The sequence below is a fragment of the Pteronotus mesoamericanus genome, unplaced genomic scaffold (genome assembly GCF_021234165.1).
Source record: "Pteronotus mesoamericanus isolate MK-2021 breed Mesoamerican mustached bat unplaced genomic scaffold, CSHL_Meso_final contig_591, whole genome shotgun sequence".
NCBI lineage: Eukaryota > Metazoa > Chordata > Mammalia > Chiroptera > Mormoopidae > Pteronotus > Pteronotus mesoamericanus.
The window spans coordinates 525,734-538,330 of record NW_026555208.1 but is presented as its reverse complement, the minus strand read 5'-3'; the positions used below and the strand labels follow the sequence as shown (position 1 = coordinate 538,330).

The 12,597-nt window shown below is 34.7% G+C and overlaps 1 protein-coding gene and 1 pseudogene across 1 annotated transcript; one reads left to right on the top strand and one right to left on the bottom strand.

Moving 5' to 3' along the window:
- Positions 1-4,186: 4,186 nt before the first annotated feature.
- LOC129076434 (olfactory receptor 51V1-like) lies at positions 4,187-5,117 on the bottom strand (annotated as a pseudogene).
- Positions 5,118-11,317: 6,200 nt separating this feature from the next.
- On the top strand, positions 11,318-12,268 carry LOC129076385 (olfactory receptor 51V1-like). The gene has a single exon (XM_054580560.1). The coding sequence runs from the start codon at positions 11,333-11,335 to the stop codon at positions 12,266-12,268; it is 936 nt and encodes a 311-aa protein (XP_054436535.1). The 5' UTR covers positions 11,318-11,332.
- Positions 12,269-12,597: the final 329 nt, after the last annotated feature.

The following is a 12,597-nucleotide window of genomic DNA, read 5'->3' as shown; positions in this document are numbered from 1 at the left end:
AAAAGTCAGCTTTCTCTGTCCTCTGAAATCCTCCTCTCTGAAGTCTTATTGCTTCAGAATGTCTCTAATGTATTTTTAATTTTTTTAAATGTACATTATTTAATTGTTCATTGGATAAACTTTTGCCCCTGTTCTCTTCTATCTACTTCTAATGACATAATTATATTTGAATTTTATATACAAAACTTTATTATTTACCTTATTTTTTATAATAAAGTTTGTTGTGCTTAAAAAACTTTAAAAATCACAAAATTTATATATAATCTTTTGTTTATATGAAATTATGAGGCTTATGTATATGAAAAATCAATTACCAAGTTAAAATTATGCCATATCTCATGAAAAATCCATAGAACATATTTCCTTTGAATAGTTGTATATATACTTATATTGAAATGGTATCTTTTATTGTATGAAACTCAAACAATATAAATACTTTCTTCTGTCCTCTATTCCCACTTCTTCACTAGAGTTGAGTGTGATGTTCAGGCTTTATTTTACCTGAATATATGTAGAATTATTTAAATAAGAATCAAATCATGTCATCGCTATTGTTCTACAGCATTTTTTTATCTACAGATATGATGCAGACAACTCTAAATTACAACTTTTGTACAACATTTCATTTTTGAAATGTCAAACATTAAATACTATAGAAACATCATAAGGCAATTGGTTGTTTCTAAGTTAACTTTTCAAACATATCAATGTTACAATAAATAGTTTTGTATATATATGCATACACACATACATATTTCATTGTTATATAAGCATTTTTAATTTAATGTTTATTATATTTTTTCCATTACCATTTAGTCCCCTTATACCCCCTTACCCCTGCAGGCAATCACCACACTGTTGTCCTTGTCCAGGAGTCCTTTTTCCCTTTTGTTCAGTTTCTCCATCTCCTAACCTCCCCTTACCCACTAGTTGTCATCTGCTCTCCATCTATGAATCTGTCTGTATTTTGTTTGTTAGATCAGTTTGTTCATTAAATTCCACATATGAGTGAAATCATTGATATTTGTCTTTCTCTTACTGGCTTATTTCACTTAGCATAATGATCTCCAGGTCCACCCTTACTGTTGCAAAGGGTAAATTTTTCTTCTTTTTCACTGTACGTGTTAACACAAATAGAGTATATATACATATTGTGTTTGTGTGTGTGTGTGTGTGTGTATAAAGTCTAATCTTATTAGTTGATACAGTTATGTCCTGTGAAGTAACTGCAAACACTGTATTAGTAAATTCTACATCAATTTCTCTTCTGAAGTAATACAGCTTTAAGTTTCTTTGAGTGTCTAGTCATATTTGCATCAACCAGTTAAATACAAAATTATTTTTTTTGTGTTTCTATTTAAAGACACATTTTAATATATATTAAACACTTGTAGTATTTATTTCTAACAAATAATTACACACAGTTTTTCATTATAATAAAACACTAGGTGAGAAAGGTTTAATGTTTCCCTGATCCTGGGTTATCTGGATTTCCCCTTCACAACAGTGCTGTGCACTGTACTTTATTTAATTGCCCATCATCTCATGAACCCACAAATTAAGCCACCTTTCCATTTTTTCCGTAGCTTAATTACACAGTATACATATAACTTTAGTATTTATGAGCAGCTTCATACATAGATTGAGTAAAAATAATCTTTCTTTTTCTGGATAAACAATATTTTTGATTCATTAACATTGAACTTACAAACCTTAACCTTACAAGTCATGCCTAAAGGAAGCTTTTCTAACACATGTGTTTTCTCCATAGATCATATCACAGCCTTGTGTTTAGAAACACTACACAGCCCTTCAGCACTATGCTTAGGGCCATTTGTTTGAAGTCACCAACATACAGCATGAAATGAGAAAAACATAACATTGAGTATATCACCAAAAAAGATCTTTTTTATGGTATAAGAGCTAATAGAAGAAGGAAGAGCATCACCTTGTCTAACCTCAATTGGAAACATGTGCACTGGGCAACTCCAATTTTTTGCTGCTCTGCTCATGTTCAGTTATGATGGTAAAAATGCTGTGGGTATTGATTTTGTAGTTTTGAATATGAATTCACAAACACAGAATCTGCAAATAATACAAACCAATCATATACACAATATATAAATACAAATATATATATATATATCCATGTATACATACAATGCATTGATTGATAATTTCTAATTATAAGTCATCAGTTTAGTTATAACTTAATTAAAGTGTGAATGTGTAAGCATAGCATTTTGACATTAACATATATAAATCACTTTTATATAAACTCCTTCCTTTTCATTATTATTTACTTGGGCTCATTTAATTAGTCTCATTGAATGGGACTACTGTGTGTCCCATTCAGTTTTTAGAGTAAAGAAATCGAGGGGACACTGATGAGATTTTATAAAAGCTTGATTATTGGAAAACTTCCTTTCTTAGAAACATTTAGGAAAAAAGAAAACAATTTACATGAAACTTAAAACACCCAAATCTATCACACTATTCTATAAAATGAGGACAATGCTACTGTCTTGGACTAAAATAGTTATTCTTACTTACAAATTTGATGTACATAGAAACATTTTGTTTAATGTATATATTATAGGAATAATTTGTGTTATCATTAATTAATGTCATAATTTAATATGGAGGTTTTTGCAGTCTGCCTATATTTATTAAATTTCCCTAAGATAGAGGAGGAATACACTATGAAAATTCTCCACTGTAACTAGAGCAGGTTAGTTACCAATGATTTTCAAGTAGGGTCCTTAGGAAATGGGCTATAAGGAAAGAGATAGGACTGATGGAAGAAGCAGGCATCCTGAAATAAAGAAGGAAGATCATAGGAAGCTCAAAAAAAAGAAGCTGATCAAGGGAAAGTAATTCAGCAAGGGCAGAGCTGTTAAGGAAGCCTGAGATGCAGGGATGTGCATGGGAGATGAATGGCAAGTTTTGAAAGGCGAGAGTCACAAATATAAACTTGGAGTCTTTTAATTAACAATAAAAACTAATTATTAGTTTTCTAATAACAAAACTAAAAGACAAACTAAAAGGTAACAAACTAAATATTAATTTTCAAAATTGAGTATTTTTATATTTTTAGAATATTATTAGTGGAAATGTGTGATAATTTGCTTCCTCCAATCTGTATAGCTTAATGGCAGTTAGGCTCTGCTGATAACTCTGCTGTCCCAGTCATGGCTGGTACACAGCTGTGAATAAATGACAATATTTAAAGTGACAAAAAGAAATCTTGAAACTGATACCAATTTTTTTTTTATTTTTGGAAGAGATCAATATTTTTTTAAAGGGCAAAGACCAAAGAAATTCACACTTTCATTTAATGACTGAATTGAATTCCTTGTTCCCAGTGAAGAGGATGAGACTTAGAAATAAAATGTGTTTAAAAGAACCTCAAAGCTACATTTCTCTCCTTAGCCTATGTATTAATGTTTTACTTTATATCTCTATGCTTCAGCATCTTCTCCTAAAAATGGAGTTTTTCAAACTGTCTTTAAAATTCCTCGTATGCTGATACCAAGATTAGAGTCAATTGACAAGTGCTGTGAGCACCCTAAACTCTTCTGTATTTACTACAATGTACAACACATGTATGTGGGTGTATGGAGTAGGATATATAGAGATGTGATAGCTGATTCAGTGTCATGTTCACCAAGCCTTTTGTATCAAGCTGTGAAATCTAATCTATGTAAATAATTCATTATATTATATGAAACAGAATGAACTTTCTGGACACTTTTGCTCAATTAAAGGAACAGAGGTATGAATGATTCAGAGTCAATTTGTGACATATCATAATAATATATAATAGTCATTTATGACATATATCAAGTGTATACATACAACAGTTACATGCAACAATAAAATCACACTCTGAACTAGAATTCAAAAAGTGTGGATAGTACTAAGAATTGAGTAATTACCTGGTAAGTGCTCATTGGCACTCTATGGAACATAATTCACTTTAGTATACATTATATTTAACTTTAAAATAAAGAAATAAGATCAGAGACATCTTCTCCGGCTATTTACCTGGCTTTGAAAAACTAAATTAGAAAATGGCTATAATATTTTTAACCTTTTAAGAATTACATATAAATTTATGATTTCTGCTACAAATCATTATTTGTCACTCCTCTTTCAAATATCACCATCTCTTCCTTAAAACACATTAACGTCTGCTACTCTGTTTAGTGAACCATCTCTGGATTCTGCTATGAATCTGTTTGGTCTTGACACTGTAGATAATGGGGTTCATCAAGGGTGGAAAAAGGATATAGATGTTGCCCATGAGGACGTGGACCACAGGCGAGAGGTGCTTCCCGAAACGGTGCACCATGGTCAGACCAATGATCGGAATATAGAAAACCAGGACAGCACAGGTGTGGGAGACACAGGTCTGCAAGGACTTGAGCTGTTCCTCCTGGGATGCAATAGCCAAGACAGAAAGCAGAATTAAGATATAGGAGATGAGAATGAGCACCGAATCCAAAAACAGAGTGTCGATGACTAAGGCTAAGGGCATAGAAGCTGTTGCAGTGAATGTCAGAGCAGGCCAACCGGAGAAGGTCCTGGTGCAGGCAGAAAGAGTGAGAGAGGATGTGGGGACGGCAGTAATGCAAGAACTTTAGGCGAACAATAGGAGCGGTAATCAACAGGAAACTCCTACCGAGAATGGCCACACCAATGTTGAGGATTCTGGTATTGGTGAGGATGGATGTATATCTCAGAGGGTTGCAGATTGCTTTAAAGCAATCAAAAGCCATTGCGAGAAGAACTCCAGATTCCATGCATGATCTGTGTAATGCAAGCATCCAAATCAATCTCCTGACTGAGCCCCCACAGGATCCCCAGCATCGTGTGCACTGTGGACAGCCCCATGCACAGATCAGGGAGGCCAGCATAGCCAGGAAGTAGAACATGGGCTGGTGCAGGCTTGGCTCGGTCCGGATCACATGCAGCACCAGGCAATTCCCTGAAAGTATCAGAGCATAGATACAGGAGAAGGGGATGGAGAGCCACGGATAGTCCTTTTCCAGGCCGGGAATACCAGTAAGAAGAAAGGTAGAGTTACTAACTTTGAAATCGGGTCGAGCAGACATTGATCTATAAAGAGAGAAACCTCTCAAGGAAAAATGTATCTAACAGCTGTGTAAGATTTATATGTATTTCCCACTGCCTTAATATAAAGACAAAAGTAATAGCTGTAATTAAATGATTAAATTAGTGCAGTGCTTATGTTTTTTTCCAAAAGCTAAATTTTCTCCAAAACAGTGATGAAATTAATTTATGCTCCTTGTTATTAGATCTTTGGTCCCATCCGAGGAATCAGAGTCCATGCCCACAACATCACCATCGCTTTCTGCCTCAATGCTTCATATTACTGACAGCAGAGAAAAATAAATTTTGGACTTGTTAAGGTATAATAATGAAGTTTAAGCATACAAAGTAGAAAAAGAAAATACATTCAGGATATTCACATTTAAAGCCGGGTGAAATAAATTAGTCACTGTTATAGGGTTTAAGATTAGCCCCTGCTTATTATATAAAAGACTACAAAACTCAATTACTAACCATGTTGTCCATTCTGACATCTACATGTCAGGGGCTTAATAAAGAACAATTGTCACTCACAGCAGGAACCTTCTTGCCAGTTTTGAAAATGGACATTACTCATCTATTTTTGGCACAGTGGCATTGAGATCCTCAGAGAAGCAAGATTTAAGCAGGTGCAAGAATATAGGAGCCGCTGGAGTAAATCCTGGAACCTGGGAGATGCTGTGTTGAGTGATGCAATGACCTGTGCTTCTTTAGAAAAATGAGGGAAAACCCATGGACAGTATCTGCAAGGCAGACTTTCTACTCCATCAAGTTTTCGATGTTCTTACAGCAGAAGTTTGTAAAAATAATTACTTCATCCCAGGGGATTTGAAAATGAGAATTGGACAGGTTGTTTCAGAAACCCCTAGTAGTTTGGTTCCTCCTAGACTGGCTTTACTTTTTATTTGAAGGGAGGCAGGATGACCTATATAAAACAGATTATTGTTATTAACATAAAATTTCATTTTATTTCTCTTCATTTCTGCTGAATTTTATCCCTCTCTTTATTTGAACACACTAATTAAATATCAAAGAGTTCACATGCTGGCAAATATAAAACACTGTTTATAAGTCATATAGTTTTACAGAGGGTTGATAAACTTTATAAACTGCCTGAAATCAGAATCTCTATTTTCATAACAGTATTATTGATTTTTTTTTTTTTTTGCATTTACTGTGTGCTGGGAATCTTAGTATTATTTAATTCTCAGAGTTAGAGTATTTTTGTTATCTAATTTAATTGCTAGAATTATTTGAGGATCATATATTTATTTTCAGAAGCAGTAAAGCATATTGATAAAGAATGTGCTTATAAAGCCAACTTTCTGACATGGAAGCCATTCTTCAAAGCTTTTGAGAACTGTGAACTTGGGCAAGACACTTAAGTGTGTATGTTTTCTCATGCCAATCTCAGAGGGTTGTCCTGGGAATTAAATTAGATGACTATGTAAATAAAGTATTTAGAATAGTGAAGATGAAGAGAAACACTTTAATAGTATTTCCATTTTAGAGATGAAAAACTGAGGTCTAAATTGCAACACTTAATAAGGTAGCCAGCCATAAGCCACAAATGGCTATTGAGTACATGAAATGTGACAAATTCAAATTGAGATGTTATATAAGTAGGAAATGCAAACTGGATCACGGGCATAGTGTGGAAAAATGATTTGAAATGTTTCTTCAATAATGTTTATATTCACTAGCTGTTGACAATATTTAAACTGTATTAGGTTAATAAAATATTACACTAGGCATCTGTTTCTTTTTATTTAGAACATTTAAACCTACAGAAGTGATTCACATTCTATTTCTATGGAATATACTGACCTAGAGATATGTATTTGGAAACTTTTCCCTATTACATAGCTATAATGGCGTTAATATTGTTCTAAATATTTTTATGAGTCTCTTCACTGCAGTTAAATAAGGTTAGTTGTTTAAGGTTAGTCAAGGTACTTCATTGAAAATATTTCAAGTCATTCAACTGGAAGGATCATTTTCTTTTTTTTATTATTGTTCTATTATAGTTGTCCCAATTTTCCCCTGATGCTCTCCCTTGCCTTGCCTTCCCCCTTTTCCCCCGACTCCTGCAGTTTTCAATGTGTTGAAACACTATAGAGAAACTTTGATTTCCTTTAATATGGTGAACATAAACACTTGAAACTCCTTCTGTTATAATCACTTAAAGTATAGCATAATGAACACAGTCAATAATATTGTAATAACTATGTATGGTATCAGCTGGGCATTAGACTAATCGGGGGATCACTTTATAAGGTATATAAATGCCTATCCACTATATACATGAAACATAATATAGAATGTCAACTGTACTGTAAAAAAATTTAAAATTTAACAAAATAACTTATATGTGAATGAGAATTAAAAAATAGAGGGTAGATTTATACAAAACTTTGTTTTTAATTTCCAGGAGCCAATATTTGAAAGATAATGAAAACCACAAGGCTACATGCCAGAATTGACATTATTTGCTTAAGTTAGAGTTGTTGATTGATGGTGGAAGTCCGGAACTTGCATTCTCATACTCACTCAGACAACAGAGGCAAGATGGAAAAATGGGTAGAGAGCCCCCATAGGAAACAAAACTATTGACAGTATGTAATTTAGTAACCTATGTGATGCTGAAAAAGCAGTTCTAAGAGGGAAGTTTATAGTCATACATGTAGCAAGTGTATTATTTGTCAGGTTTCTCTTTTTAAAAATTATCCTTTCAAAAATCTCCATTTTTCATACTGTCTTCTCTAAAAGAAACTCATTATATAAATCATTTGCTATTCTTAAGGGAAATTTATCTCTTCTAACACAATTATCCATTGATTCAACTATTTTTATATTACTGTAGACTTGTGGGTATTTAGTTGATATTTTTAGTTATAATCAACATTATTTTATTGCTCATATTGTTATAGTTTAGCCATAGGGAACTTTTCTCATTGGCTCTTATGTCCTGTTGTTATACTTTCGCCATTGTGTGTATGCTAGTTTATTTGTTTTACACTATCACTTTCTAGCAATAAAAATGCTATGGGCTCATTTGAAATATTTCTTGTACTAGAATCTTGGGCCTAAATTTGGAGATTTCTCCAAGGAGCCCTGGTTCATTTTATTGGAGAATGGTCAGCTCATTGTTCCTGGAGAATTTTGTTCCTAGTCTCTCACAGATTACAGAGCAAGGAAATATATGTACGTATCTTAAACGTTGTACATAGAAATATCCATAAATATTTCCACATATATCCATCTGTCTCTATATTGAGCTACATGTGTGTTGATACTTATATTTAAGAAGCTAACACATTACCACACAAATCATCCAGTCTTCTCCACTTGCTTGTTTATAAACTTGCACTATAACAATGAGAAATCTGGCACCGACCATGCACGATCCATTTTATTAATTGTTTAATTCCAGTATAATTTTTTATGGTTTTAACATTGTTACCCATATGTCCCCACAGGAAACAGGAATGCAGTGAGTGTGTGTAGGTCTTTTGCCTTCAGTCTTGAACGCTCACTTTAAAAGTTAGTTCAGTCACCCAGCCCCTTCCACAAAGTGATTTAATGTATTTTTATCACAGTTGTCTTTTGTTACAATCTGCATTCCTTCCTGGGATCCTCTGCCTTTTAAATAATTTTTTATATTTTGCATACAGTAAATATCCTTCTTTATGTTGGCCTTTCCTAACTGCTCATCCTAAAAAGAATATTTCTTGTTCAGTTCCTTTAGTTGTAATTTCCTGTTATTATACTGGAAAACTGTTTGAATTGTGATAAGGTGTGGGGGGAGGAAACTTTTCTATAATTTTCCAATTAAATTAAACCTGTCTTTTGGTGGGCCTTTGGCTCAGGTGTTTTTCCAGTTGTATACCTTTTCCTCCCAGTCCCCTATTCTCTTCCCAGACTTCAGGGCTCCATATCTATTTTCCTGAAGCCCTGACACCTGTAGGCTAGGCATTTTGTCTTGATTAGGTGAGATAAAAAGGTTGAAGATAGCTAGAGTGGAAGGAATTCTCTTCTCCAACCTGGAATGAGGCCCTGACAAAGTCTTCTATACAATGCATAGGTCTTTGTTATGGAGTAAGCCCTGACCAATGATTATTCTTCCTCTCCCCTATTCTAGAGATGGGAGTAGATCTCTCTCAGGTCTTCCTTTTGAGAACCTAACGCATTTCCTGGAAATATATCCCACAAAAAGTTTCCACCTACACCCCGACCCCAATCTGTGGCCTCACTAGGAATTTTTCTCTCAGTTTCCAGCAATTGCTCAAATTTACCATTTAAGTGTTGCTACCTGTTTATGGTTCCAGTAGCTTCTGTTCTAGGGAAGCCGATATCAGCTATGTCTCCCTACAGATTTTTAGATTGTGATTTTTCTTGGAACCTCAGTTCTCTGAAGGCCAAGGAAAGTTGTTGATCTTCAATTTGTCCAACTATTTCTTGTAAGAAGGGAGTGAGTGATGACTTTCATGTGCTAGTATGTGGGAGCTGAAAATGGAACTTGATAGTTTTTGATACATACGTATTTGTAAATATAAAACATTTCATTTTTTATTTCATCTTCTATATACTACTATATGCGGCAAGATGTGATAATAGCATTTAACCCAGCATAAGAATATTTATGTATTGAACATAATAGAGACTTTTACAATGGAATTATAAAAATTAAATAATAAATAAAGACAAGTGAGTCTTTGCATTCCCTTTTTGTTGAAAGGATTAGAGTTTTTTCAGTTGTACAATGGATATTTCCATAAAATACATACAATGTAGTTGCAAACTTCATTCAGAAATTAGAGATAAAAGGTATGAATAGACTGAGCTACATGTTACTTTTTCTTACTATTTAGATATTTTAAAACATTTCTTATGGAAAAAAAGTCATTACCATACTAACATGGGTCTTTCATAAAGCAAAGGGACATAACATAAATTTTTGAAAAGCAGGGGATAGCTGGAAAAATGTCGCTTATGTTAGGTAGAATTAGACATTTAAAAATCTAACAATAGCTCTCTATAGGAACTGAATACATAATATATTTATAAAATTCTTTATTATATAGTGATTCCTTAACAACATTCCAAAATGCACAACTCTCATGACTATTATACATGTATTAGAATGTGTTTGAGGTATGGGGCAGATAATTAGCACTTTTAAGTGAGTATTGTAAAAATCTATGTAAAGTTTACTTCAATTGGTAAGTGAGAAATGATATGTGAAGAGTCCCAAAGGGATGGAACAAGACAGAGCCAAATAGTTAAGAGCGTTGGCACTGGAGTGAGGCTGCTTGGGTTCACATCTTCACCATTTACTCTCTATGTGACTTCAGTAAGCTCCTCAACCTCTCTTGAACTCAATTTACTCATGTGTAAAACACAGCTGATAATATCATGTATTGCTTGGGGTTGATGTGACCTACACATCAACCATACAATTAGGCTTAAGTTACCTACAATTTTAAAATGTCCAGAAGAGTGCTTAAATAGTCCAGAAATTCAAATGGACTATGACTATGTGTTTGCTAAATAAAATAAATGCACTGACCTTGGATAATTCCACATTGCAGTCAGGCATTGTTGTTTCCATCATTCTGTTTAAAATATAAATAGAATGTCCCAGGGGAGCTGACGTCAATTTACACCCATTAGCCTCTTTCTTAACATTATAAATCACAGCCCTCTGGCTCTTTCTTATTGCAAGCACTTAAAAAGATACTATCTATCCTCTTGGGAGCAGAAAAACAACTATATCTTTGAGGTTTTGTAAGGATCAGGGATTGCTGGATAGAAGATACAGACTGAATTTCAGGATGAATGAAAAGGTCCTCAGAAGGTGAAGGTAGTTACTTTTCACAATGACACCGAAAGATTAATATGCATTTTGGGAATCAAATCCTTTCATAACTTATAATTGCTTGAGAAAAGAATAATAATTTAGATAATTTTTTTCTTTTTTCTATTCTCAATGTTTTACCAGGTAGAAATAGCATGAGATTTCTTAAGTATTGCAATGTTCTTGGATGATGGATGTGAACAACAGCAACTGTGACTTTTTAATATAATCTAAAGAATTCTGTGCTACATGGTATCTCACTTCTACTCTTTGGTCCTGTATGAGAAAATAAGTTGTTTGAATGTTACCTACCAAATGGACATAACTTCTGACTCACAGAAAAGGCAACTCAAATTATCCATGCCTGCTCTTTCTGCTCATGACACAAATTCCTCCACCTTTCTTCTAACAGGCTTTCCAGGTCTGGAACAGGAATATCCCTGGCTTTCCATCCCCTTCTTCTGCATCTATGCTATGGTTCTTTCAGGGAACTGCCTGGTGTTGCATGTGATCCGGACTGAGCAGAGCCTCCACCAGCCCATGTTCTACCTCCTGGCCATGCTGGCCCTCACCGACCTGAGCATGGAGCTGTCCACAGTGCACACGGTGCTGGGGAGCCTGTGGGGGCTCAGGCAAGAAGTCAGCCTGAATGCCTGCATTGCACAGACTTACTTTATTCATGGACTATCCCTCACAGAGTCTGGAGTCCTTCTTACCATGGCTTTTGATCGTTTCACAGCAATCTGTAATCCTCTGAGGTACACATCCATATTAACCAATGCCATGGTCATCAAAATTGGACTGGGAATTTTAGGTAGGAGTTTTATATTCATCATTGCTCCCATAACTCGCCTAAAGTTTTTCCACTACTGCCGTCCGCATGTCCTCTCCCACTCTTTCTGTCTTCACCAAGACCTGCTGAGACTAGCATGTTCTGACACCCGCTTCAACAGTTTCTATGCCTTGGCTCTGATGATTTGTACCCTTTGGCTTGATTCTGTGTTAATTCTTGTATCCTACATTCTGATCCTGCGCTCTGTCTTGGCTATTGCATCTGGAGAGGAGAGGCTTAAGCCCTTGCAGACCTGTGTCTCCCACATCTCTGCTGTCCTGGTTTTCTATATCCCAATTATCGGTTTGTCTATGGTGCACCGCTTTGGGAAGCATCTCTCTCCTGTGATTCATGTTCTCATGGGAAACACCTACATTATTTTCCCACCCCTGATGAACCCTATCATCTATAGTGTGAAGACCCCACAGATCCGTGACAGGATTAAGAGGTGGTTCTCCATGTAGAAGAAGTGAAACATCTTCTACATGGTTCTTCATGTAGAAGAAGTGGATTAAAAAAGAGTAATTTGTTTAGATGCAGAAACCTTAGAGCAGGGAGAGGAAAGGAATATTTATTTGTTATATATAAGACAATGAACATTAAGACTTTATATGGTAAGTCATTAGTTCAAAGATTTATAGGTATCGAGAACAGCAATAAAACCCACTGTATCTAAATTCAAGTACAGTGTTGGAAGTTTTGAGAATAGAGTCATTCGTTATGTCTCTCATTTCTGTCTAGAAACAATTACCTTGCAGGAAATAGCTGCAAGAAAATTATCCAAATTCAGTTT